The sequence below is a fragment of the Peromyscus leucopus genome, chromosome 1 (genome assembly GCF_004664715.2).
Source record: "Peromyscus leucopus breed LL Stock chromosome 1, UCI_PerLeu_2.1, whole genome shotgun sequence".
In the NCBI taxonomy this organism is placed as follows: domain Eukaryota; kingdom Metazoa; phylum Chordata; class Mammalia; order Rodentia; family Cricetidae; genus Peromyscus; species Peromyscus leucopus.
In genome coordinates, this window is record NC_051063.1 from 83896003 (window position 1) to 83923108 (window position 27106).

The 27106-nt window shown below is 50.4% G+C and overlaps 2 protein-coding genes across 2 annotated transcripts in view; both read right to left on the minus strand.

The window, feature by feature from the left end:
* On the minus strand, positions 1-17933 carry Sdr42e2 (short chain dehydrogenase/reductase family 42E, member 2). Its single transcript, XM_028867917.2, has 11 exons — positions 17160-17933; positions 15419-15514; positions 13483-13540; positions 12706-12824; positions 12107-12182; positions 9300-9382; positions 7544-7681; positions 6494-6559; positions 3881-3944; positions 3064-3137; positions 1-267 (listed from the first exon to the last, which is right to left on the minus strand). Exons 1-11 carry the CDS (start codon positions 17931-17933, stop codon positions 13-15), a joined length of 1803 nt encoding a protein of 600 aa, XP_028723750.1. The 3' UTR covers positions 1-12.
* A 7606-nt stretch (positions 17934-25539) lies between these two features.
* Positions 25540-27106, minus strand: part of Vwa3a (von Willebrand factor A domain containing 3A) — a 70508-nt gene continuing 68941 nt past the window's right edge. The window contains exon 34 of the mRNA XM_037211010.1: positions 25540-26301. The gene's annotated coding sequence lies outside the window, so the exon portion shown is untranslated. The remainder of the gene's footprint in view (positions 26302-27106) is intronic.

Consider the following 27106-nt stretch of genomic DNA (forward strand, 5'->3'; position numbering starts at 1 on the left):
TCGGAGGCGGGATCACAGGCGTTGCACTGCGGTCTGCAAAGGCTGCAGCCCTAGGAAGTGCAGGGTCAGGCCCAGCAGGCCGAGCAGCCCCAGAAGCAGGAGCAGGAGCCGCAGGAGCGTCAGCGTGGTGAAGCCACGGGGCTGCTGGGTCGTGGTCTGCACATATCGCTCCACTGCGTCGGCGAAGCTGAACTTGTCCGGCGCGTAGCCAAGCTGAGCGCGGGCCTTGGCAATCTGGAAGGTGTGCGTCACGGCCACGCTGAGCACCTGTGGGCGAGGCGGAGCAGTGGAGGGCCGGGCTAGTGGGAGGGGAGAGCATCCTCAGCCTTGTTGACCAAAAGGATAGGGGGAGGGCAGCTTGTTTCTCTGTCAACACTAGGATTTAAGAAGACTGGCCGCTGTGTCTTGTTTCTCCCTGGGGGACCTTCCTTTCTAAGATCTTTTTCCTGGAGGGCGCCGCCTCCTGGATGCCCTTTCTAGATCTCATCCTCCAGCCTTGCTAAATTCTCATCCTGTTTAATACCTCGTCTCTGCTGCTCTTCCCAGCCTAGCGCCGTTCTGGACCTCTGGAGGCCTTAGATGCATTCTTGAACACCGGGAGAAGCCGAGAGCCTCCTGCCTGTAGTGGGGAGCGGTTCTCCAGAAAAACATCTCCAAGAAAGGATGTTGGCTTCCTGTTGCCAGCCCAATACCAATTGTAGCGGTCAGGGCCTCCAGAACAGCCTTTCCAGCCCTCCCAGCTGCTTAACTAAGTGTCCCTAAGAGAAGAATTCAGTTATGCCCAAAGATTCCTCTTTAAGTCTGGGCTGCATTTCCCCTGCTTCCCGTTGGCCTGGGGCCCACCTGCTTCTAGGGTAATAAATGACAGCTATCGATTATAGAATCCCCACTCTGCTTGGTGTGGTCCCTTGATATAATTGTGTCCTCTGAGATGACACTATTTCCTCTCTCCATAATTGGAAATTGAAGACCAGAGGCTGAGTGACTTGCCTAGGGTCACATAGAAGAGCCACTTCCTAGGCCATATTCTTTGTCATGCTGGGGTCTGGTGATGCCCTCCCACCTGGCCTTGTATTCTTCTCTAGCTGGACATTGGCTGTGTGACTCTCACATGGCACAGACGGGCCCTTGGAGCCAAGCACTGGTCCAGGGACCCTAATGAGGGAAGCAGAGACCAGTTCTTGCTCTTCTTGCCCCAGATAGAACATTCAGCACTTGGAACAATGCAAGTTAGTAAATATCCTAAAAGCAACCGAGCACCTCTTCCATGGAGACATGGAAGCTACGCAAGCAGGTCCTGGCACAGTGTTCTCAGAGGTCAGGCTTAGCGGTGACCTCAGAGTGGCGGTACTTCTGCATGCTGGGCAATCCTCCTCCCATCCCAGCATAGCTCTTATCACCGTGTTGAGCTGCCTGGTTTCTGGAACACCTTCCTCTTTAGACTGTGAGCTTCCTGGGGTAAGGACCAAGTCTTCTTACCTCCAAGCTCAGTGCAGTGCCTGGCACACAGTAGGTACTCAAGGAATAGAAGGGTTCCTAAAAGCTAGAGAGTTAATTGGTGTCTTACAGACTGACCAGCAGAGGGCGACTGACCCACAGCCCCCCAACTGCCTCAGATCCTATGGCCTGGAGCCAACCAGTTAACCCACGTGTGAGACAAGAGGAAGCTGACTATGGGTCTGCAGCACTCCTGGCCACTGTTTGCCCTTTGTTCCTAATGTGTTTTCCAAGCTAGTGGTGGAGCTTTAGGTCTGGGTTCAAATCCCATCGGTACCTTGTAAGTGAGTGGTGATGATCCTGGGTAGGCAACTTCACTACGGATCTAATTTCCTCCGCTGTTCATGGGCAGGGCAATAGTTTCCAGCAGCAGGAAATATCAAATGACACTAAAGGACTGCCAATATCCTCCATCATTCTGGATGCTCAAAGGAACAATGGTGGGCAGTGGCTTCTCTGGAACATTCTCCCCCCCCCCCACTTCCTTTCAGCTTAAGGAACACTGGAGTTGGCATCCTGAAGCCAATTCCAATGTGATGTGATCTTGGATAAGCCACTGATTTCTCTAGTGCCCAGTTTCTCATAGAGTGGAGAACATCATCTTTGTGCCCTTCCTAATTTAGCACTAGAGGAATCAAATGAGAGACCCTAAATAACCTGTCACTTCACTATTTACAGTCTACTTAAGACATCCTCTTTAAAAAAAGTTTTTATATTTATTTTATATGTATTATTGCTTTATTTGCATGCATGTATGTACACCATGCACATGCCAGGAGAGAGTTTCAGATCCCTTGGGACTGGAGGTATGGGTAGTTGTGAGCTAGCATGTGGGTGCTGGGAATCAAACTTGGGTGCTCTGAAGAGCAGTAAGTACTCTAAACTGATGAGCCGTCTCTCCAGCCCCAAGATGTCCTCTTTTTGAATGGTACATGCTGAACAAATATGAAACTATACATCAGCTGGGTGTGAAGGTGCATACATTTCATCCCAGCACTCAGGAGGCAGAGGCAGGTGGGTCTCTGTGAGTTTGAGGCCAGCTTGAGCTATACAGAGAGTTCCAGGATATCCAGAACTACATAGTGAGATCCTGTCTCAAAAAAAAAAAGCCTCCCAAAATAAACTGTCCATCATAACTTTGAGAATAGTGTTGATGTTCTGTACATAGAAGACACTTAACACATACTTATTCTTGAGTAAGCATGAATGATGAGCCTAGAGCCACTGGAGATTTGTGTGAGTGTGTACATCTGTATATTCAGAGTTCAAAAAAGTACCAGCTATGGAGCCTGCCCTGGGGAGCCCCAGATATGGCTAGAAAATAAGCTACCTCTGGCTGGAATAACAGCTATGAAGCTTGCGTGGAGCAGTCCTCTGTTCAGTCTCTAATGCAGTCTGAGGAAACAGTGGGTAGGGAGCATTATAAAGGAATGGGCTGTAGCTTCGAGCCTACATGGAAGGTTCTGAGATCTCAGAGTAGTGTCTTGTGGCAGGGTGTTCAGCAACAATGGAGATGTGGAGGGGAGGGAAAGGCTCCGGGCTAGGATTCCCCAACAGCACACTTACCTCACTGCGGGTGAGTAGTGGGGGGACGGTGCAGAGGGGCCTCAGTGCCAGGTGCAGGTACTCCATCAGTGCAGCTGTGGGAGAGGGCAGACGGGAGGGGCCCTCAGGACAGATCCATTGGGGCCATTGTTTGCTTTGCTAGGGGGTCCCTTTACAAAGGTCACTGGATTCCTTCAGGTCAGCAGCACCTCCGGAAGAGCAGCCTTAACCTCTTAACCTCTGAGCCGGCTCTCCAGCCTGCCCACTTGCAGTCTTACTGGAAGGCCAGCAGAGGGCAGCAGCAGGACACGCTGTCTTGGTGGGGTGGGACCGGGGAGTGGGAGCAGATGCTGACGTGCAGAGGGACGGGGAGAATCCAAGGTCCCAGCCGCCACACATCCCACAGAAGCCCTGGCATCAGGGTGACCTTGGAAGAGAGGGAGCCTCAGGGCTCCCTCTGCCCCACCAGGCGTCACGCCTTCCAGCACAGGTCTAGGTGTCAAGGCTGCCCCTCCCCCGCTCCCTGCACCGCTCCCGGCAGGTCTCAGAGCCCCAGCCTCCTCTTTCGTTACAGTCATACCAGCCTTGCCAGAGGCTCACGTTTAAGCGGGCAGGCCTATGGTGAGTACATCTGCACCGCTGTGGCGATACAGAGACAGGTGTTCCTCTGAGTGCGGGGTCAGGCTGGGTGCACCTGCCCAGTCTATTTAAATTCCATTACTCCTGCGTGCCTCCCTGGCCTCATCACAGTCCAGGCCCTGGGTTTCCAGTAATGTAAAACACATATGTTGTGTGTGTACCTGGTATACAGGAGCTTCTTACCCATGCTGTTCCTTACCTGTCAGATAAACACAGGAAGTTGGTACCCAGATCCAGGGCTGACTGTACCCCAGCTTCTCAAACTGCAAGGGAACATGGTCTGACTTGAGATCTGGTTGTTTAGGGACTGACTGGTGAGGAAAGATCACTTGTTTCCCAGATCCTGGCTGGCAGGGGACCCCACCAGCCCAGAGAGACCCCCACGCCCACACTAGTCTTATTTTTCAAGACAAGGTCTTTCTATATAGACCAGGCTGGCCACAAATCATAGAGATCTGTCTGCCTCTACCTCCTGGGCGCTGGAATTAAAGGTGTGCACACTCTGATTGGCATGATCGTTTGCACACCAGTCTGGAACTGAGATCCACTTCTTGGTCAGGATAACTCAAGTAGTTGAAAACATAGGACAAATCTTTCTCTTTCATGTGTGTGTGTGTGTGTGTGTGTGTGTGTGTGTGTGTGTGTGTGTGTGTGTTTTCAGGATGCACATGCAGTGATATCTCATGGAGGTCAGAGGACAACTTGCTGCAATCAGTTCTCTTCTTCTACAATGTGGGTCCTGGGGATTGAACTCGGGTTGTCTGACTTGGCAATGGGATTCTACCTGCTGAGCCATCTCTTGCCAGCCTCTAGGGCAGGCTTTTTAACTTAGACTCTTTCACATCATTTAGTTTTTACTATAGCCACCCACACCTGAACATGTTCCCAGGCCCTTAAGTAGAATCTGATTTTTTTTTCCTTCCAGAATTGACTGTACTATTAAAGAAAAATAGATAAAACCCAGCAAGTGGGTGGAAAGCAGAAGGAGACTCAGGAAGAAACAGGCTGGCAGAGGATGAATGGAGCTGTCCACCTGTGTAAAACCTTTCCAGGTCACAGCCAAACCAGCAAAGGCTGGCAGGCTGGAGAGAATGGGAGCACTCCCCGACTGCTGGGGAGATGGAGATCCTGCAGTCTCTGGAAAACAGTCTGGGATTCTTCAATGAAAAGTTAAACCTGGAGTAACCGTTTAATCCAGAAACTCCATGCAAGTACACAATCCAGCAGGGAGGCTCACTGACCAGCCAGCCTAGTCTCCTTAGTGAGCACCAGGATAGGGAGAGACCCTGTCTCAAAAGACAGGTAAACAGTGCCTAAGGAATAGCACCCACGGTTGTCCTCTGACCTCCACAAGCATGTGTACTCACATGCATGTGCCCTTGTATACACAAGTGAAGTGCACACATACACACATACATTAAAGGGAAAAAAAAGGAATGAAGTCTCGACCTGATACATGTCACAACACAGGTCAACCTTGAAAACTAAGTGGGGAAGAAGCCAGACACAAAAGGTCACTTATCCTATGAGTCCATTCATGTAAAATACCTATGAGTCCATTCATGTAAAATACCTATGAGTCCATTCATATGAAATAGTCAGGCGAGGCGAATGAAGAGAGAGGAAGACTCCTGGTTGCCTGGGGTGGGCTGGGCTGAGGATAGAGGTGGGGTAGGGTACACAGGGCTGTATTGCTAACAGGCACAGGCTTGTTTTGCTTATCTGAAGACGAAGACCTGCTTTAAGGTTAATTATCGTGATTGTTGTGTAACTCTGAAAACCATATTGAATTACACCCTTCCCATAGGTGAACTGCATAGCTTGTAAGCTACATCTCAATAAAAGTGCTTTTTAATTCAGAAAATTAAAAACAAAACAGCTTTCCACGTATGGGTGTTTTGCTTGTATGTATGATTGGTGCTCATGGAGGCCAGAAGAGGGCATCAGATCCTCTGGAACTGGTGTTAGAGACAGTTGTGAGCTGCCATGTGGGTGCTAGGACTTAAACCCAGGTCCTCCGGAAGAGCAGCCGGTGCTCATAGGCACTGAGCTGTCTCTCCAGCCCCTCAAAGTGCTCTCTTTAAATGGAACAAACTAGAACTGTCATCGGCACAGTAGTACATGATAACCCCTCTGCCTTTAGCCCGGGGTTCTGTGCTCATTTTCCACCCAGGGTTGGTCCATAGGTCTGTGGGTTGCTGAGAGGGGACAGGTTTTTTTCAGAGGCTGAGCTCTTCTCCCCAGGCTCTGGTGACCTTCTACGTACCTGCCTAGGGATTACAATCAAACCCTGCCTTTCAGTGGTAGACCCCTTGCTTTTGCATGGGCCCTGGGTTCCACTGAAAAAAGAAATAACAGAAGACTCACATGGCCAGAATCATGTAAATCAGGAAGCAAGTTGGAAGAGGTCTGTGACAAAATCAGGGAACACATGGTATCATAAAGGGGCAGCCATGGGCTGGAGAGATGGCTCAGAGGTTAAGAGCACTGGCTGCTCTTCCAAAGGTCCTGAGTTCAATTCCCAGCACCCACATGGTGGCTCACAACCATCTGTAATGAGATTTGGTGTCCTCTTCTGGCCGGCAGGCATACATGCAGACAGAACACTGTATATATAATAAATAAACAAATCTTTTAAAAAAAAATAAAGGGGCAGCCACAACCCAGCTTCAGCTATACCCAGGGCCTCTCAGGCACACCGCTGCCAGGGCTTCCTGATGTAGATTCTTGGATTTGGGTGGTAGGAAAGGACTTGAGGATAGAGGATGGGATTTTGGAGTCTTGCTCTGGGTTAGGAGATCAGAACACCTACCAGTGGGGCCATCCACTCAAAGAGGTTGACGCTGTCTCCATCATTGATGTAGTACGCCTGTCCACTCTGGGGGTGACAGGAGAGAAGGGTGTAGTCAGATGTCTGCCCACAGCCTGACGCCACCCTTTCTCATGGCTCCCAGCTGCTTCTGCAGCCCTCTTGTCCTCTTGAGCAGTTCTGGGGACAGACCTGGGCAACACCTTAGTTAGTAAGGGCAGCAACTGGCTTGGCACACATGACGATATTCTAGAGAGATGCTGACAACGTGGGCCAGCTGTCTGTCAATCTGACCATCCGACTATTGAAACAATGGACCCCCGAAGAGACAGGGATTTCTTTGGGATCTCACGCTGGAAACACAAAAGGACCACAGCCAGGGGGGAGCTTATCTCCCTTTCATTCCATCCTGGTAGCTTACAGGAGAGCCAAGCCCACTCAGGGATGACTCAGTGGTGGACAGGACCATACCTTGACCAGGACTGCCAAGACGTGCATATTCCTGGAACTCTGTTAAACTTTAATATCACTCAGGATTCCAAGACAGACTGGGTCCTTTCATCCCTCTTTCCCTCTTTACTATTGGCTGTTTGGTTTGGTTTGGTTTCTCTACACAGCCTGGTCCTGGATCAAACTCCCAGAGATCTACTTGGCTCTGCCTCCCGAGTGCTGGGATTAAAGGTGTGTGCCAACACCACCTGATCTAATTTGACTCTTTTAATTGGCTTCTAAAGGAGCGATTGAACTTGGCTTCTTGGGGTGCAGATTGTGGCCCCAAGTTTGGTAACAGGGTGATCACACTGACAAGCTGTGTGATTTCGATGGACTCATTCAACCTCATTGTACTTCAGTTTCTTCAGTACTTCCGTGAAGACTGTGACCCATTCCAGCTTGTAGCTGTGATGTCACAGGGTCACTGCGGAAGTGCTAATTATGTTCTCTGAAGTTTCTACCCAACCGATTGACCCTCAGACTCCTGAGGCGTGATTCTCCTTGCCTGCAGCCTGCGGGGGTGGGGTGGGGAGGTGGGCAGGGATGTCACAGGACACTCACAGCCACGTATCCCTTAGCCATGGTGAGGGCCTCAGCCGCCAGCATGTGTGCCTGCACCAGATTCTGCACATGGACCCAGTTCATGCGCGTCCTGCGATCCCCAAACCGGAACATGAACAGTCTCTTCTTGATGTGGCTCTGGGGCGGGGGAGAGGACAGTGTAGGCTCACCTGGCTGGTTTTACACTTTATATACCTGCTCACAGCTTCCAATCAGTAACAGGCTAGACTCCAACTCCCATGTCCCAAGTCCTCGGGACATCTCTGCTTGCTTGTCTCACAGGTAACCTTGGGCCACCTTTGACCTTCCCTGACTTCACTCATCCCTCACACTCAAAGCACTTGTAAACCCAGCTGCCCCAACTATTACATCTGTTCAGAATCCAGCCCCCTTTCTCCCCCATTACCACCCCCTCTCTCGCCTTGGGAACTCCGGCAGCTTCTTAGCCGTCCATCTACCCTGCACAGCCGTATCTGGCCCTGTTCTGGTGACCACAGAGGCACACGGGCGGTGACGATGAACACAGACCCGCTGACAATGTCCCAGTGCCCCTCTAGCCCTGGCCCAGCCAAACTACAGCTTTCCCTCCTCCTGACCCCCTGTCCTGTGCTGCCACGACCCCAGGGCTGTCTGTGTACTCCTGGGAAGTCTTGGGGCTTTCTGAGAGTCGCCCCATGTCTGGAGGCTCTTCCTCCAAAAGCCTGTTTGACACACCTGGCTCCTTCCTCCCTTGGAGGCTTAAAACCTGGCTTTCCCCCAGCCACTTCCCCAACTCCCCCGGGAGCCCAATTCCCTCACCCCACCCACTTTTTCTTTTCCCCCTTTGTGCCCGGCACTTTCCAACACTCTTTATAATTCAACATTGAATCTGCTTGAATCTATTTCCTGGGGTGGGAACAGAGGCCACACAAGGGCAGGGTTGTCTGTTGTGTTTGCTGATCTGAACAGTACCGAGCACACAGTAGTCCTTGAATTAAGTGTGTAAATGGCGAAAAGCCACTGAGGTTAACCCGTGGTCATCTAAGAACTCCACAGAGGAGTATTTGAAGCAGCAGGCCAGAACAGCACTCCCCAGACGACCTTCAGTGGCTCTCTGTGGCCTTGCACCCCCCATTAGTTCCAGTCATCGGGACCTCTTGCTGATGACGACATTAACCGTGACCTTCTTCACATCTAGGTTCATGTTCAAGTTGCTCCTTTGCCTGGCATTTGCTTTCTCTAATCACCACAGCTCATCAGAAAAATCGCTTTTCCTCCTTCCAAACACTGTAGGCATCCCTTCCTCCAGGAAGTCTTCCTGGGTCTCCCCTGCCAGGCCCATTTTCTCTTGCATCTTTCTACTCAGCCTTCACTATGCTGAAGCTATGACTGTGTGGTCTGTCTCCCTGACCAGGTTGTGAGGCCACTAGGGCCTAGAGTCCCTTGCAGTCATATTCTAGGGTTTTCTGGTATGAAGAACCTTCCCTGGCAGCCTGAGATAAACTGCTCAGCCCTTGGGGTACCCACATGAAGGTCTCTCTGGGGTCATGGCTTTCTTTCTCCCTGACTTGAACAGAGGCCTGGCTGGCACACTGGGAACTTTGACCCTGGTAGGTCTGAGGACTATGAACTTGTAGGCATCAGGGTGACCTCCCAGCATAGAGAGTCTCTGGCCCGGGACGTTGCCCCTAGACAGATGTAATGGTCCAGTCAGTATGCACACCACATCAACCTGACTCTTTCTGCCTCTGGTCCTAGGAAGGCTGGGAGGACCTACCGCCACCCGGGGCAGGTGTCTCTGTTCTTCAGGGCCATAGATCCCTGGGGGACGGAGCACACAGGTGCGGAGGGTGCCTCCTCCTAGGACACAAGAAGGTGGTCAGGGGCCTGCAGAGGAGTGATGCATGGAGCTCGGGAGCCCACAGCACATGAGGGTGGGGAGTTCAAAGCCATCTACATCTCCTGCCCCTTACCTAGCATGAAATGCCCAGCATAGATACTCTGTGACTCCAGCAGCCCAATTTCTTTGGGGACCTCACCCACCTCCCTGCAACCCGCAGAGGTCCTTAAAGGTGGTATCCTTAGATATTCTTACCTGGAAGTGACTCTTGGCATCATCGGAATTAAGATCACAAACCCTGAGGGCACTGGCCCTAAGCTCCTGCCAGCCAGGGCCCTGGAAGCTATTCATGACCTGTGCTTCCTAAAGCAGGTGGCTGTTCTTTCTGCAGATCTGTTTTCTAGGCACTTTCATTGTATGCTCCCTTTCCCCGTGAATAAGCCAGGGCCAGAAGCTTCCATCTTTACCAAACACCCCTCCCTTTATAATGAAGCCCAGAGTCATGGTTGATAGAGTGGTCCCCAAAAGATCTGTCTACATTCTAGGACTTGCCAGTGTGGCTGTTTGGAAAGGGGCCTTCAAGCTTGTAATTAACAATATTGGTGAGTTGAGATCGTCGTAGATCTTCAGCTGGGTCTAATCCAATTACAAGTGTCTTAGAGAGATCAACAGAGGAGACAGAGGCCGCAGGAAGGTAGAAGCAAGGACTGGAGTTTTGCAGTCATGAGCCAAGGGTCACCTGGGGCCACCTGAAGCTGGAGGAGACAGAGGGCCCCTTCTCCAGAGTCTTCAGAGATCGAGTTCTACATGCTAACACCAGCTAACCCCAGGATTCCAGGCTCTAGCTTTTAAACGGCAAGAGAATGTCCCAAACCACTATGGGAGCTGCAGGATACTAACACAAGCAGGTGCAAGAAGATACAGAACCTGACAAGGCCCTGTGACCTACTTATTAGGACTCTGGCACCCAGCTCAAGTGAGAGCCATCTCAGGACTAGCCTGGATCTCAGGCCGCTGTAATCACCCCTGGTGACCACGGTCAGCCTCCTGGAAGGCAGATGTTGGCTGAGCTTTTCTGTAGCCTTACAGCTAAGTTTAAACTCTGGGTCCCTGGGGGCATGGTGGAGGGAGGTCAGGTTGCAGCCAACAGTGAGTGGCCTGTGGGACACTGGGTAACCACATCAGGGAGGGGCAGGCCTAGGGTATCCATGACTCTTTGGAGCATTGAAAGCTGGGGATGTGCATATAAATAATTCCCAGCCAGAGGATTAGGTGTCTGGCCTGGCGGTAGGTGAAGGGGCTGTGCCCTGGCAGAGAAGGGAATTCAACTGCATCAGCTCAAATCCTGGGGGAACACAGTGGATGTGCACCCCAAGACCAGGGGTCAAGGACTGACAGACTAAGTCATGAAAGCAGGGATATTATAGGGGAAAGAGCCCACATGTAGGGACCTGGTGCGCTGCCTCTAGAGTAGCACAGTGGGTGAGGGCTAGATTCTGGGGCTAAGACTCCCCTGGGCTTCAAAGTTCAACGGCTCAGTGCTGTGTGACTTTGAGCAAAGCCAGTTAACTGGTCTCTGTTTCCTCCCCGTAAACTGGAGGCTATAATTCCAAGCCTCTCTTGTTCTCCAAATCTGATTGGTTCCCACATTTGTTTGTCTTTTCCAGTGCTTCTAGAGAGGTTGAACACAGAGCTTCATGCTAAACAAGCTTTCTAACTCTGAGCTATATCCTGCCCCCCCCTTTTTATTTTTTGTTTATTTGAGGCAGGATCTTGCTATATAGCCCAGGCTGGCTTTGAACTCACTCTGTAGCCCAGGCAAGCCTTGAACTTGTGACCTTGCTTGCCTCAACTTTCTAAGTAGATAGTATGTAAGGACTTTGCCACCAGACCCAGGCAGATAAATTTCTCTCTCTTCTTTTCTTTTCTTTTTCTTTCTTTCTTTCTTTTCTTTTTTCTTTTTTTTTTTTGACAGGGTCTATGTAGTTCTAGCTGGCCTCATACTCAAGATCTGCCTGCCTCTGCCTCCCGAATGCTAGAATTAAAGGTGTGTGCCACCACCTCTGGCCTGGATAGATAATTTTGACAATAAAAGAAAACCATGTTGGCTGGTTTCTTTTAGTTCTAAACTTTAGAAAGACAGTAACAATGATTTCTGGCAAGCAAATTGTCTGAATGGGTTTGGCTTCTGTGTGGAAGACCAGGGGTGCCTAAATATTACCCCCTCACTCAGGAATGTTATGGAGTGAATGAACCTTTGCATATGGAATTAGCATGAAAAACAGGGCCTGACATGAAGAATGCACGAAAAAAGTGTGGACTGTGCCTATTTGATAATTGCTTCTCTGTAGCCCGAGGAGAGAATGCAGAGAGACAGCTGAGGTGGGTTTCTCCAGGAAGTTTCGGTGCAGAAACCTCTCTCTTGCATGATTCCCTCCAAAGAGGTGTAACTCCTTACACATTCATAATGCTCCAGACTGCCCAAACTAAATCCATTCCCATAAGACAGCAGAGAGAGCAAGTGTCAGGCTATCTCAGTCTTTTCCTCACCAGACTGCAAGCAGGAGATCTGACTGTCCAGGCCGTGTCTTGGTCGGGGAGGCAGGTACTCAGAATACTTTGAAGGACAAAGGCCCAGACCATGCGGAGATGTCCCTTGGAAGGCTATAGGGCCTCAGACACACAATTATAAGAGGCAGCAGGGGGCAGGCATGCCTGTTATAAGTAGGCCCCATGGTACTCACCTAGGAGAGGTGTCCCATTGGCCATGAGAGTCAACTGGTCAGCAATGGCTTTGGTTCGAGAGTAGTGGTCCATGTGCTGCCAGAGGACAAGGAGAACACAGTCACCAGACGGGCTCAATGATGTTGACAGCAATGCTGGCCCATCTGGGCTTAGTCTACCCCATGGCTGCATAATCCTGACTCAGGGACGCACCTGCCAGTCTGCAATATCTGCCCTGTGACACTGATGTCAGATACAGGTTGGATGATGTGGTCATATGTCATCCTTTAGTGTTCCTGTGACATCTTCGCACATAATCTCATTTCCTGTTCTCTACAAGTCCCCTCCATGGTGTTATCAGGCTTAGATGGAGAACAGAGATTCAGTGTATATGATAACCTGCACCATCACAGGGGTGAAAGGTGCCAGGCTGGGTGGGGCTCACGGCCAGGTCTATCTGATTTTGAAGCCTCCGAGGGTGTAAGACCACTCAGCTTGGGAGTCCGTCCTGACAGGATGCACCCTGAGTTAAAAGACGGACCTGGCTCTATCATCACCTGCCGTTGGGCAGACACTTCCCAGCCTGCTACCCTGCCCCATCTCTCCCAGAAGTCGGTACCTTGTCCAGGGGGAAGTATGGGACAGAGTCCTCATCGCCTTGCTCTATGGGCTTTCCACCAAATGTCACGTTGACTGTGCTGGTGTACACGAGCCTTGGAACCCGCCGACGGACGCAGACTGCAGGAGACACACACACACACACCACATCAGACCGTGAGCAAGGAGCTGGCTAAGGAGGAGCCCAGAAAAGGCCTCTGTGGGCAAATCCACCTATTTCTACTCAGTCTTAACATCCCACCCCATACCATCAGGGATCTCCAGAATCCAGAGCCACCTGGGACGGAAAAGCCTCCCACCTCAACTTGGGATGTGGGGGCCAGGGCTTCTTATTCCTCCTTCTAATGTGCCTTTGCCCCCCCACCCAGCCACTCAGTCAAGGGCAGGTAGGAAGAAAAGGCTCACTTGGTGTTGGTGGGACAGATAGAAAAGATGCCCTAGAGCTGGAGAAAGCGCAGGTCAAGGTTGGACACATTCCGAGGGCCCAACAAGATGCTGCTGTCTGATGTTTTAGTGACCTTCCTCGGTACCATCCTTAACCCTGGGACCCTAGACACGCTAAGACCGTTGATGCTACCTTCAGGGAGGGCCCTGAGCAGGTCTATACACAGGGGAGAGAGTCTACCTCCCACTGGCTTCAGCTGGTACAGTCTAGGTAGGGCAGGGGGGTCTTGCCTCTGTTGCCCCCACCCCTGCTCCCACCCCAGAGCTAGGCCAGCGGCAGGAGAAAGAAGAGGAGGGATCACACTGCAGGGCACACTGCACTCTGAGGGCCTACCATTAATCACTAGTCTGGTGCCTCCGACATTTATAGACTCAATCTGCTGTTTCTGTAGCTAGAAGACAAGAGGGAAATGGGAAGTCACGTGCTGCCTTCCGCCTTGTGGCTGAGGCCACAGGCTGAGCTCAAGGTCAGCAGGAGTCACGCTGAAGGATACATGGAGCAGGGTGCACTGTCTGGCATAGAGTTTGGCACAGATAAGTAACTTCAAATGTGTTGGATCATTTTTTGCCCCCCCACCAAGTCTCCCCTAATCTGAGACAAATGTGGTGATGTGGCCATGCCCCGGAGGACACTGGAGTGTAAACAAAGAAGGGGTCTGCAATGATAGGTTCCTGTGTGCCAGGTGCCCAGCAAACAGTACAACCCAGACCTCATGTAAAGCCCCTGGGAAATGGGATGTGCTGTGTTTGCAAACGAATTTCTTTCTTTCTTTGTTTTCCTTTGAGACAGTGTATCTCATGTCACCCAGGCTGGCCTCAAACAAGCTATATAGACAAAGATAACCTTGAATTTTCTGATCCTCCTACCTCCACCTGCCAAGGGCTGGGATTATAGGTGTGTGCCACCACATCTGGTTTATTGGTGCCGGGGATTCAACCCAGGGTGCATGCCGAGCAAGCTGTCCTACCCACTGAGCCACATCCCCAGGCAAAACTATATTTATTCTTATGGTGGTGTTTTTTGTTGACCGGGAAAACAGCTACAAGGTTAAAAATAATTCAAACAGTAAAAAGTATACCCAGGGGCTGCAGAGATGGTCCCGTGGTCAAGAACACTGGCTGCTCTCCCAGAGGTCCTGGGTTATGTTCCAAGCACCCACATGGCCTCTCACGACTGTCTGTAAATCCAGTTCCAGGGGATCTGATGCCCTCTTCTGACTTCCCCAGGCACCAGGCACTCATGTGATACATAGACACACATGTAGGCAAAACACCCATACACATAAAACTTAAAAAAAAAACCCAACTATCTAATGAAGAGGGAAGTTCCTTCACATTGCTGATGCCAAGTCTTCCTCTGCCCTCTCCAGAGGGGACTGCTGTTAACGGCTTTGGATGTTTGTACAGAGAACTGGTATTTAACATCATTGTATACCCTTGTGTATGTAGCAAACATCTGACCTAGCTTTACAAGTGTTATCACGTTTTGATTTGTTTTTCATGTGCATGCATGTGTCCATGTGTGTGAGGGCTGTGGTACACAGGTGGAAATTAAAAGACAACTTGTGGGAGTCACTTCTTTCCTTCCACCGTGGGTCCTAGGGGTCAGACTTGGCAGTAGGCACTTTTTTTTTTTTAAGACAGGGATCTCTCTGTGTAGCCCTGGCTGTCCTAAAACTTGCTGTGTAGACCAGGCTGGCCTCAAACTCACAGAGATATTTCTGCTTCTGCCTCCTGAGTGCTGGGGTTAAAGGCAGTTGGTTGAGTCATCTTGCTGGCTCTTAGCTTTTCTCTTTTCTTTTTAAAAGTAAACAGGGGATACCAAACACTACTTTGAACTTTGGAGGTTGCCAGGGGATCCACACTTTGGAGTCTTCTCATTCTTTTGAATGTTCCTACTCTTATTTTGGTAACTAATAGACCACTGCATAATTTCTGATGTTTTATTATTAAAAACAATGCTATGGATATGGAAATAAGTATAACTTGAGTCAATGGAATATGTTTTGGTAGATGCTGCTACAGAGTTCCCTAAAGAGTTTGTGACATAAATCATGGTGACTCCTTCCTTTCCAGATGAGGAAGGGAGAGGTGACCTGCCCTGGGTCACGCAGGTGGAAGGCACCAGAACTGGTGTTTGATGTCATGGATGCCCAGTGCTTCTTTGGAGGAGGCAAAAACAATAAGACATACTTGGGCATCAGAGTGTAGTGGGTCTTGAACACCATTCTGCCTGGTTCTGGGTGTGTGTGTGTGTGTGGGAGTCTCACCTTCTCAGCCCCAGACATGCCGTAGGAGGCCACGTGAAAGACACAGTCCACCCCCTGGAAGGCTTGGTACAGGGCTTCTTCATCTCGGACATCAGCCTGAAACAGAAGTGAGAGGTTCAAGTCCAAGGCAGTGACCCAGCCCAGGCCAAGCGTCTGCTGGGCCAGGATTTATCAGCTCCACAGAGCATCAGCAGGCGCTGCCCCCACTCATCCTGCTCTGGGGCCCAGAGCTGGCCTGGGTGTTTCATATGCACTGTCTTATTGACTCTCTATGAGCCCCTTGTAAAACACACATGATTACTGTCTCTTTCTGGGGATAAAGACCGGGGCTCAAGGGGGTGGAACTAAAGCTTGGAAGTCTAAGAGCTGGAGCTGGGGACCCAGAATGGCTAAGAGAGTGAAAGTACTTTCCCAGCAAGCCTGAAGGCTCCTGGAATTCACAGAAAGCTGGTGAGGTGGCCCGCATATGTAATCCCAGCACTCCTCCGGAGAGATGGGAGGTGGAGATAAGAAAAATGCCTGGAAGCTCTTAGCCGGCCAGACCGGAGTGTGTAGAACAGAAGCAGAAACAAAAGAGGCCGGCCTCCTCATGGTAGAGGGAGAGAACCGACTCTGGAGAGTTCTCCCCTGGCAAATGTATGACTGCACTCTCACACACATCACATGCACATGCACATACATCACACACATCACTCACACATACAAACATATCACACACACATCACACCATGCATATCACACACATCATACATACACTCACATATATATCACACACATCACTCACATATACAAACATATCACACACACATACATCACACACATGCACATCACACATACACTCACATATACATCACACACATCACACACATCACACATACATTCACATATACATCACACACACATCACACACATCACACACACACATCACACACATCACACATACACTCACATATACATCACACACACATCACACATACACTCACATATACATCACACACACATCACACATACACTCACATATACACCACACACACATCACACATACACTCACATATACATCACACACACATCACACATACACTCACATATACATCACACACACACATACATCACACATATGCACATCACACATACACTCACATACACATCACACACATCACACATACACTCACATATACATCACACACACATCACACATACAAACATATCACACATACATGCACATCACATCACACACACACAAACATGTATTTATAAAAATACATACACACATCACACCCTTATCCCCCCCTCACACACACACTGATAACAAAATCTAAAAATAAAGCCAGGTGGTAGTAGTGGTGAATGCCTCTCTCTAATGCCAGCACTCAGGAGGCAGAGGCAGGTGGATCTCTGAGTTCAAGCCCAGCCTGGTCTACAGAGTGAGTTCCAGGACAGCTAGGACTGTTTGTTATACAGAGAAACTCTGTCTCAACAAAATTAAAACTAAAACCAAAACAAAAAAAAAAAAAAACAAATTTTTTTTTTTTAATAAAAATAAAAAAGAATTGGAGCTAAATCGGACTCCAGAGCCCAAGATTTCAGACTCCACTGCGGGTTCATATCCTGTTTGTCCACCTGAGCTCTGCCACCAGCACTGTCACCTCCGGCACCGTCACCTCCCGGCACCAGCATCACCTCTGGCACCGTCACCTCCAGCAGCATACGCACCCCCCCCCCATGATCCCCATCCCTGTACCTGGATAAACTCCGTTCCTGAGGGTAGTGGCCACTGGGGTCTGCGGAGGTCCAGCAAGATGACAGAAATGCCTCTCTTGGCCAGGCTGGAACCCAGGCTGAAGCCCAGGTAGCCTCCTCCTCCGGTCACCAGAACCTTCTGTCGGGGGGCCTGTGTGGGTTTGGCCTGTGTCTTCTGCTGTAGCGCTGGTTCTGGGGGCGTCACTGATTCACTGGGGTAAGAACCAGCCCCAGAGCCTCGTCTGGTCCCAGGCCCTGGGCCCAGCCCAGGTAACGGTGCAGCTCCTGGACTAGGTACTGACTCGTTTCCTAGCTGAGGTACTGACCCAGCTCCTGGCTGAGGTAATATCCCAGCTCCTGGCTGAGGTATGGACCCAGCTCCTCGCTGGGGTACTAACACAGGTACTGACTCAGTTCCTGGCCTGGGTCCAGACCCAGCTCCTGGTCCAGGTAATGGTCCTGCTCCTAGCGCGGGTCCCTGAGTAGCAGCAGGCCCTGAAGAAGCACCAGGTACTAGCCCAGTCACAGAAACAGCACTAGGTCCTGGGCCAGAACCTGGAACAGCGCCAGGACCAGGTCCCGGTCCTGGAATAGCCCCAGGCCCAAGCCCAGACCCTAGAACAGCCCCAGGCCCTGGCCCAAGGCCTGACCCTGACCCTGAAGCAGACCCCAGGCCTGAGGCCCCTCCACAGGCCTGGCAGACAGGGCAGCCCTTCTCGCCCTGGCCTGCAGCTCGACAGGTTTCTAGGGAGGAGCCCGCAGGGTTGGTCTTCATCCTCTATGAAGCCATGCAGCCTAGAGGCTGTCCACCTGTGGGGAAAACCAGAAGAATGTTCTAGGGTCATCCCAAGGCACACCTTACCAGGTCCTGAGGACTAACAGGAACTTGAGGAAAACTGGAGCCTCATAGATCTCTCAGGGCTCCAGACTCTTTCAGAGCCCCCAAGAACCTCATGTAGCTGCTGGCTCCTTAGGGAGTCAGAGAAGGCAGCCGTCCTTTGACTTCATAGTTGAGGAAACCGAGGCTCAAAATCATGTTGTATGACTCAGATGTACACTAAGCACCCCCGATTTCCCCACAGGCTCCATGTAGCATCAGAGGAAGGCAGGTCAGTCATGCCTAGGGGACTCACATACTGGGTGTGGTATTATCTGGCTTGGAATCAGAGGGCAAGGAGGAGGAAGAGGATGGGGAGGAAGAGAAGGGGGGAGGGGAGAGGAATAGAAGGGAGAGAAGAGCAGGAGGAAGAGGAGGATGAGAGGGAGGAGGGGGAGGAGGAAGAAGGAGAGGAGGAGGAAGAGGGAGAAAAAGAAGAGGAAGAGGATGGAGGGGAAGGGAAGAAGGGAGGAGGAGCAGGAAGGTGAGGAAGGAGAGGACAAGAAGGGTGAAGAGGAAGAGGAAGTGGAGAGAGGAGGAACCACTGGGACATAAAGGGCTCAGCACCTGGGAACTTGTCTATGATCCCCAAGTCTGCAGCCACTTCTGATCCCAGGTGCTCCAGGGGCAGCTGGCTGTCACCACACTGTCCGAGTCCCCTGCGGCCTTCCGGGTCAGGTGGGTGGGCCCCAGGGGCCAGCACTGAGATTCCTGTCCTCCTCATTCTAGACCTATAGCTGACCTAGGCTCGGTCAACTGCCATGGTCTTTCCTACTGTCATCTCCCTGAGCCTCAGGCTGGACCAAGGACTAGGTCACTAACATTACAGAAGCGGGGACTGTACCACCGGCCTTCTGTGTGCCAGGTCTGGCCTCCTGCATGGTGCCCACTGGCCGCACGAAAGAGCAGGTGTGTGTTCAGTGACTGCTGGCCAATGAGCTGTTGCCTGTGGTGGTCACAGGACAAGGACCCCGGCAGTTATGCCTGTGTCTCCTCTGTCATTATCCCGTTCGTTTTGGGACGGGAAGGCAGTCATGTCCCACATAAGTGGTGAGGGTATCCAATTCTCCCACCCCACCCCATCCTCAGGAGACAGGATGTAGCTTCAGAGGGGAGACGCCTCTCCCAAGGCCCAGATGACTCTTCTGGGGAAGGGTATATGGGTATTTATGGTGGCAAAGTCTGGGTGTGCCCTTGGGTAAAATGCTTAGAACTTCACTGTGCCTCAGTATCCACAGCTGTGAAATGGGCCCAAATCATCTTGGCTGCTCCAAATTCCTTACACAGTGGTCCTGAGAGAGCAGACACCAAAGTCTTTGCAAATCGCCTCAATGCAGGCTGCATGCAGGGTTGCTGACTGGTGTCTCCCGTGCCTGGAACAGTCCCTGGCTAACGGCTAGGAGAATAAACGGGCCTGTTCCTCAGGGGAGCATTACGGCCGAGCCAGGACTGAACCTGGATATGGCAGTGCTAAATTCTCCTGGCAATCTCAGGAAGCATAAGCTACTGTTCCCATTACCCAGAAGTGGAAACTGAGGCCCAGCAAACATCAGAGAATTGTAAAAGAATTACACTAAAAGGTTGGCTGTGGTGATGCACACCTGCGATATCAGAACTTCAAAGGCCTGCACAGGAGGATTGCCATGAGTCTGAGGCCAGCTGGGGTTGCATAGTAAGGTCCAGACCAGCCTGGGATACAGTTTAAAAACAAACAAAAAAAACAAAAACAAACAACAACAACAACAACATGGCTCATCGAGTTGACTTGAGAAAGTAGGCCCTCTGACCTACACACATGCCCCGTGGCAAGTGTACCCCCCATCAGAGAGAGAGAGAGAGAGAGAGAGAGAGAGAGAGAGAGAGAAGAAGAAGAAGAAGAAGAAGAAGAAGAAGAAGAAGAAGAAGAAGAAGAAGAAGAAGAAGAAGAAGAAGAAGAAGAAGAAGAAGAAGAAGAAGAAGAAGAAAGAAGAATTAAAAACTAACAAAAATGGAAATAGTTAAAAGTCCTTAATCCAGGTCCATGGAGACACCCACGCTGGTGCTGATGAAAGGGGGAGTGGTAGGGACCCGGGCCTCCTGGTGGCGGACTGTCCCACACAGCTGATGGATGGGGGCGGATCCCCATCCCGGGTCCTCTCGCCCTCCTTCCCCAGCCACCACATCCCACTCTGCACTCACCTGGCTTGGGCTCCCGCAGCGCTGCGTGCTTCCTGCGCCTCTTGGGTCTCGGCGCCAAAGCCAGCACCACCCGTGGGACCGTGGGACCGCAGCTCGAGTTGGGCAGGCTCGGGGACCGCCCCGCCCGCCCGCTGCCTCCGCCCCGGCTGTCCCGCCCTGCCGCTCTGCTCCGCAGCCTGGAGCTCGGCAGCCCCACTCACCTGAGGGTGAGCAAGCTAACAGGGATGCACTTCTGGCAGAGAAAAGAGGCAAAGGAGCTGCGAGGCTGCCCTGTCCTGACTGTTCTACTCACGGCCCACCCACCGTTCTTCCACACCATTCATTCCACTTTCTCCTCTTCACCATTCCACCTGTTCCCCCTTCCAGCGCATCGGCCATGGTGTGTGTGTGTGTGTGTGTGTGTGTGTGTGTGTGTGTGTGTGTGTGTGTGTGTGAGAGAGAGAGAGACAGAGAGAGAGAGAGACAGAGAGACAGAGAGACAGAGAGACAGAGAGACAGAGAGACAGACAGAGAGACAGACAGAGACACAGAGAGATTATATACATATGCCCTTGTGTGTGTGTGAGAGAGAGAGGGGGGGAGAGAAAGAGAGAGAGAGAGAGAGAGAGAGAGAGAGAGAGAGAGAGAGAGAGAGAGATATTATATATACATATCCCCTTGTCCATCCATCTAGTTTCCTGTCCGTTTCATTTCTCTGCATCTGTCCTTTCAAACTTTCACTCATAACCCTCAGCCCATCTTTTCTTCAGCCCACCCTTACCTTTCACCTGTCCATCCGACCCTCCCTCTGCCCATCCTGCCATATATCCAAGCCAACTTTCACCCATCCATTTATATGCCTGTTTTCCTTCCTTCCATCCATCCACCTACCTATCCACCTGCCTACCTAAGAATATTCTTAGTCTCTTAATCCCCGCCCCCTTCTTCCCTGTGGTGCTGGAGGTTGAACCTAGGGCCTCACACAGGCATAAGTGTCCTACCATGGAGCTACATCCTCACCCCACTCCTTTTTTTTTTTTTTACACTTAATTCCTCTGTCGCCCAGGCAAGGCATTGAACTTGTGATCCTCCTGTTTCAGCCTCCCAGAGAGCAGGAATTAGCCTGCGCCTCCAGGCTTGGTTCCACCATTCCATTTTAATGGATGCTTCTTTATTGTTGACCTCTCCTCTCTGCTGGGGACCAGAAGGGCTTTCCCATCCCTGGAAAACTCATATTTGAGAGACAGAAGCAGAAGGGCTGGCCTGTGTCCAGCCTTCTACACATCTGCTACAAGGAAGCAGCCTGACTCAGAGTAGGGAGCGTGTTGCTCACTCGACTCTGAGAAGGGCCACAAAAAACCACTCCACCTGTATGAACAAGCTCTGTGAACGTTAGGTAAAGGAGGCAGACCCCAGACTTTAGTTTGCTCCTGCTATGTGCCAGATGGAAGAATGTCCCATTCAACCTCCATGATTTGTTTCAACCTCATTTTAGAGCTGGAGAAACGGGTTCAGAAAAGAGCCTTGGGAGGTGGTAGGTATAGGCTTTGCCTCTTCTTTCCAGACAGGGTTTCTTTGTAGACCAGGCTGGCCTCAAACTCACAGAGATCTGCCTGCCTTTGCCTCATGAGTGCTGGGATTAAAGGCGTGCGCCACCATGCCTGGCTGCCTCTTTCTTCTTTGTTGCATTTATGTGTGTGTATGTGAGTTTACGCATGTGCCATGGTGTACATGTGCAAGTCAGAAGGCAACTTGCAGGAGATAGCTCTCTCCTTCCGGCAGGTGGGCTCCTGGGATTGAATTTAGGTCATCAGCCTTGGTGGCAAGCCCCTTTGCTTGCTGAGCTATCTTCCTGGCCCTTTGCTACCTTCTTGCTGTTTGTTTTTGGGCAGCTCCAAGGCGTGGTTTCCTCATCCCCATTCTGGAAATGGTATGTAGTTTACTCTCAGGCCACTGTGAGCTTCTGGCTGATGTGACAGAGTATAATATGCAAATCCTAGACCCCGGAGCCGCTCTGCTGATGCTCGGCTAACAGTAGCGGTTACCAGTATTTGAGAAGGTGGGATTCAAACTCATTTGCTCTCCACCACTTCACAAGCCTGGTGTCTTCCTTGACCCTCCATTTCCAAGACCAGCTGGACCGCAGAACTCACACTTCCCAGGCAGCTGCCAGTGTTGGCTGGCTCTCAAAGAGTGTCATCACTCACAACTACCACGGATTGCGTCCCACACCATACATCGACGCTCCAACCCCTAGTACTTCAGAATGTGAGTAATTGAACATGGGATTAGTTCAGATGGGGTTCAGTAGAATGGAGAAGGCTTTCATTCCAGTACAGTTGATGTCAAATAATGAGGGGGTAACCTGGGCACAGACAATCAAGTGGAGGATGGGGTTATACTGTCAGAGCAGGGGAGCTATGGGGAACTGGAAGCCTGGGCCAGATCCTTCCCAGTGCCTCCAGGGAGCCGGCTCTGCTAAGACCTGGATTCTGGATCACCAGGCTCCAAAACTGAGACAAAGGCTCCAAAACCACAATAAATTTACACAGCGTGGGGGCTGGAGAGATGGCTCAGTGGTTAAAGACACTTGTTGCTCTTGCAGAACACCGAGCTTTGGTTCTCAGCACACATGGTGGCTTACAACCATCCATAACTCCAGGGATCTAACAACCTCTTTGGGCATTAAACATGCATATGGTGCATGTACATACATACATGTCCATGAAACACTCAAACCATAAAATTAAAAATCTTAAAAAAAAAACTTAAATAGCTTAATGATTATTTTTTCCAAGACGGAGTTTTGCTATGTTTGGATTTTAGGCTGGTCTTGAACTCCTTATGTAGGCCAGGTTGGCTCTAGTTGATAGCAACTCTCTTGCCTTCTGAAACTGGGTAACTTTATAAATAAAGACATTTGTTTTGGCCTAAAATTTTGAAAAATTTTTTAATTTCGTGTGTGTGTGTGTGTGTGTGTGTGTGTGTGTGTGTGTGTTTTGCTTGGACGTATGTACACATGCAGTGGGTGCTTGGTGCCCCAAAGGTCAACAGAAGGCACCAGATCCTCTGGAACTGGAATTAAGCATGGTTGTGAGCCACCATGGGGGTGCTGGGAACTGAACTCAGGTTCTCTGGAACAGCAACAAAGTACTCCTAACCACAGAGCTTTATCTCCAGCCCCAGCTCAAGGTTCTTGGGGTGCACAGTTGAGATGCTGTATCTGGTGATGATGTTCTTGCTGGCAGAGTTCTGATGGCACAGGGGATCATGTGGAAGAGACAGGGCATGTGTATGTGTGCCTCTTTTGGCCTCTCTTACTCTTCCTATAAAGTCACCAGGATTTAGTCTTGGGGGATACAGCTTCAGCATCTTGTCTGACCCTAGTCACCTCCCCAAAGCCCCATCTCTGAATACCACAACATATTGAAACGTGCAAATGTTTGAAGGGCATGTTCAAACCCTAGCTGAACCACAGCAGCGTCCTAATGAAATACAACTCAGATGAAGACAAAGCATTTTAATCCCCCAGCACCCAACGCTCACTCTGCACTCCTCAGAGCATTGTGATTTCTGTCTCAGTGACAAATATTACCTGTTCTTGAATTTCATATAGAGTTGTGAGCATATACTCTTAGGTCTGGTTCCTTTTTCTTTTCTCTTCCTTTTCTTTCTCTCTCTCTTTCTTTTCTTAAGGAAGATTCTGTAGCCAGAGTCTTCCTGCCTTGCCCACAGTCAGGACAAATCCTTGTCACCCGCCAGTCCCACCGCCGCTCAGACCCAACCAAGCAAACACAGAGACTTATATTGCATACAAACTGTATGGCCGTGGCAGGCTTCTTGCTAACTTTTCTTATATCTTAAAGTAACCCATTTCTAGAAATCTATACCTTGCCACGTGGCTCATGGCTTACCAGCATCTTCACATGCTTCTTGTGCTGGCGGCATCTGGCAGTCAGTCCTTCTGCCTTCCTGTCCTTTTATTTCTCCTCTCTGTTAGTCCCGCCTATCCTTCCTGCCTAGCCACAGCCGATCAGGTTTTATTTATTGATTAATCAGAACAACTTGACATACAGACCATCTCCCAGCACAGCCAAGTGCAGACCATCTCAGACACCTGCACTCAGGCCCATGGTCCTAATCATCCTCTATGCGGACCTGCTGGGTAACGCCACAAAGAACCCAAGAAGGGCTCCCACAGGACATACAGAACATCCCACAGCAAGATTCTTATATAGCCCAGACTGGCCTTGAACTTGCTATAGCCAAGGACGACCTTGAATTCCTGATCCTCCTGCCTCCATACCTCCTTTTTATGCAGGTTAGGACATCAAAAACCCAAAACTTCCTGCATGCCAGGCAACCAACCCAGCTACATCTCCAGGTTATTTTAGGTTTTTTGTGTATCCATTGTTTATGAGTTTGATACATCTTGTTGAACGTAGTAACTATATTTCATGCTCTTCACATTGACTCACAGTTTGGCAAAATATAAATATGTCATGATTTGTTTTTATATTGTACCATGGTTGGACATTGGGTGGTTTCCAATTTTGGGCTTTTACAAATAAAGCTATTGTACACATTCTTGCATCTACACACTCATTTCCCCTAGAGAGGGATTGTTGGGTCACACAACGGATGTCTTTTGCTTTTAATAGAAACTGCCACATTTTCAAAGTGGTGAAAATTCACATTTTCTTTCCCTGAGCCGCATCCCAGCAGCAGGAGTGTTCTTGTCACTCTGGTGTCTTGATGTGGACGGTCATCTTGTGTCACAGAACCATGCTTCTGAGTCTGTAGCTGCGTTTCATTGTGACTTTAATTTGTATTTCCACAATAGGGGAGTTCCTTTCCACTGTTCTTTTAGGAGTAACAGGTTTTTTTTTGTTTTGTTTTGTTTTTGTTTTTTGAGATAAAGTCTCAAGTAGCCCAGCCTGGCCTGGAACTCCTGATTCTCCTGCCTCCAATTCTCAAGTGCTGAAATGACAGGTGTGTGCTACCATGCCTAGTTCAACTGTGTGTGTGTGTGTGTGTGTGTGTGTGTGTGTGTGTGTGTGTGTGTGTGTGTGTGTGTTTTGTGTTTTGTGTTACTGAGGACATTGGGCATACTGGGCAAGTGAGTCACACCTCTAGAGGTTAAGCACTTTTGCATATGTATTTCCCATTTGTGCTTGTCTGAGTTGCTGTGCATTTTTAAAAGTAAGTATGTTTATCCTTTTCATATTGAGCTTAAATCCTCTATATAATCTGAATGATGTTTTGTTTTTTGTTTTTTCCAGACAGAGTTTCTCTGTGCAGTTCTGGCTGTCCAGGAACTCACTCTGTAGACCAGGCTGGCCTTGAACTCAGAGTGCTGCCTCCAGAGTGCTGAGATTAAAGGCATGGGCCACCACTGCCCGGCATTTAATGAAGTTTTATCTCACTCAAAATTTACACACACACACACACACACACACACATACACATACCTCATTACCAGTACTCAAGCATTTGAAGTCAGTTTGACTCTATTAGTAAAAGCAATTTTCTCATTTTAGGAAATGATCCCAGATCATCTAACACACGATGTCCCCACTCATGTGTACATGGTATAGCCAGGTTCAAAGGATGCATCTGCCTTTCAGAGGCCGAGCAGAGCATTTACTCTAGACTGGATCCATAGCAGCCTCTGATTAGCAGGTGATGGTGGTGGTGATGGGGCTTGGCTCTTGGCTGTGTCTTCCCCCAAGCCAGGCTGCTGCTGCCTGCCTTTACCCATGGATCTGGGTGGTAAGAAGTAGCCTCATCAGGCTGTTATCCAGAGATGGGTTGCTACATCCAGCTGGGTGTTCACTGCTTACCATGTGACTGCCATACGGCAGGTCCTGGGAATCCATGGATAGTTAAGACAGTAGCTTCTTGCGGGGAGGGAACTGTGGTCAAGAAGAGTTAGGACATTGAGCAGGACATCACAGTCTACAGTGCTGAATGCCCCAAGAGGCATAGCTAGTCGGGAAAGCCAGAAGAAGAGGAAGGCCAGAAGTATCCAGATGTGCCTGGAGGTCCTTAACTCTGGACGGGTACCAGGGACATCTTCACAGTGGAACCGATGCCATCTGAGCTGTGCCTTGACAGATAAGCAGGAGTCACTAGGCAGAAGGTGGCAAAAGAAACTTCCTAGTGAGCTCGGTCTAGAGAGTATGGTGTGTTGAGGGACACTGCAGAGGGATGAGGGACTGTGTGTGTGTGGAGGACACTGCAGGGGGATGAGGGACTGTGTGTGTGTGGGACACTGCAGGGGGATGAGGGACTGTGTGTGTGAGGAGGACACTGCAGGGGGATGAGGGACTGTGTGTGAGGAGGACACTGCAGGGGGATGAGGGACTGTGTGTGTGTGTGAAACTGCAGGGGGATGAGGGACTGTGTGTGGAGGACACTGCAGGGGGATGAGGGACTGTGTGTGTGTGTGTGAAACTGCAGGGGGATGAGGGACTGTGTGTGGAGGACACTGCAGGGGGATGAGGGACTGTGTGTGTGAGGAGGGACACTGCAGGGGGATGAGGGACTGTGTGAGGAGGACACTGCAGGGGGATGAGGGACTGTGTGTGTGGAGGACACTGCAGGGGGATGAGGGACTGTGTGTGTGGAGGGACACTGCAGGGGGATGAGGGACTGTGTGTGTGGGACACTGCAGGGGGATGAGGGACTGTGTGTGGAGGACACTGCAGGGGGATGAGGGACTGTGTGTGTGAGGAGGACACTGCAGGGGGATGAGGGACTGTGTGTGTGTGTGAAACTGCAGGGGGATGAGGAACTGTGTGTGTGGAGGGACACTGCAGGGGGATGAGGGACTGTGTGAGGAGGACACTGCAGGGGGATGAGGGACTGTGTGTGTGTGGGACACTGCAGGGGGATGAGGGACTGTGTGTGAG

Coding starts and splice junctions, on each gene's coding strand:
- Sdr42e2 (XM_028867917.2), bottom strand. CDS start 17,933: ATGAAGACCAACCCTGCGGGCTCCTCCCTAGAAACCTGTCGAGCTGCA. Junction 12,183..12,705: donor CATACTTCCCCCTGGACAAG/GTACCGACTTCT, acceptor GTCCTCTGGCAG/CACATGGACCACTACTCTCG. Junction 3,138..3,880: donor TTCCTGTGTTTATCTGACAG/GTAAGGAACAGC, acceptor CCTCTCCCACAG/CTGCACTGATGGAGTACCTG.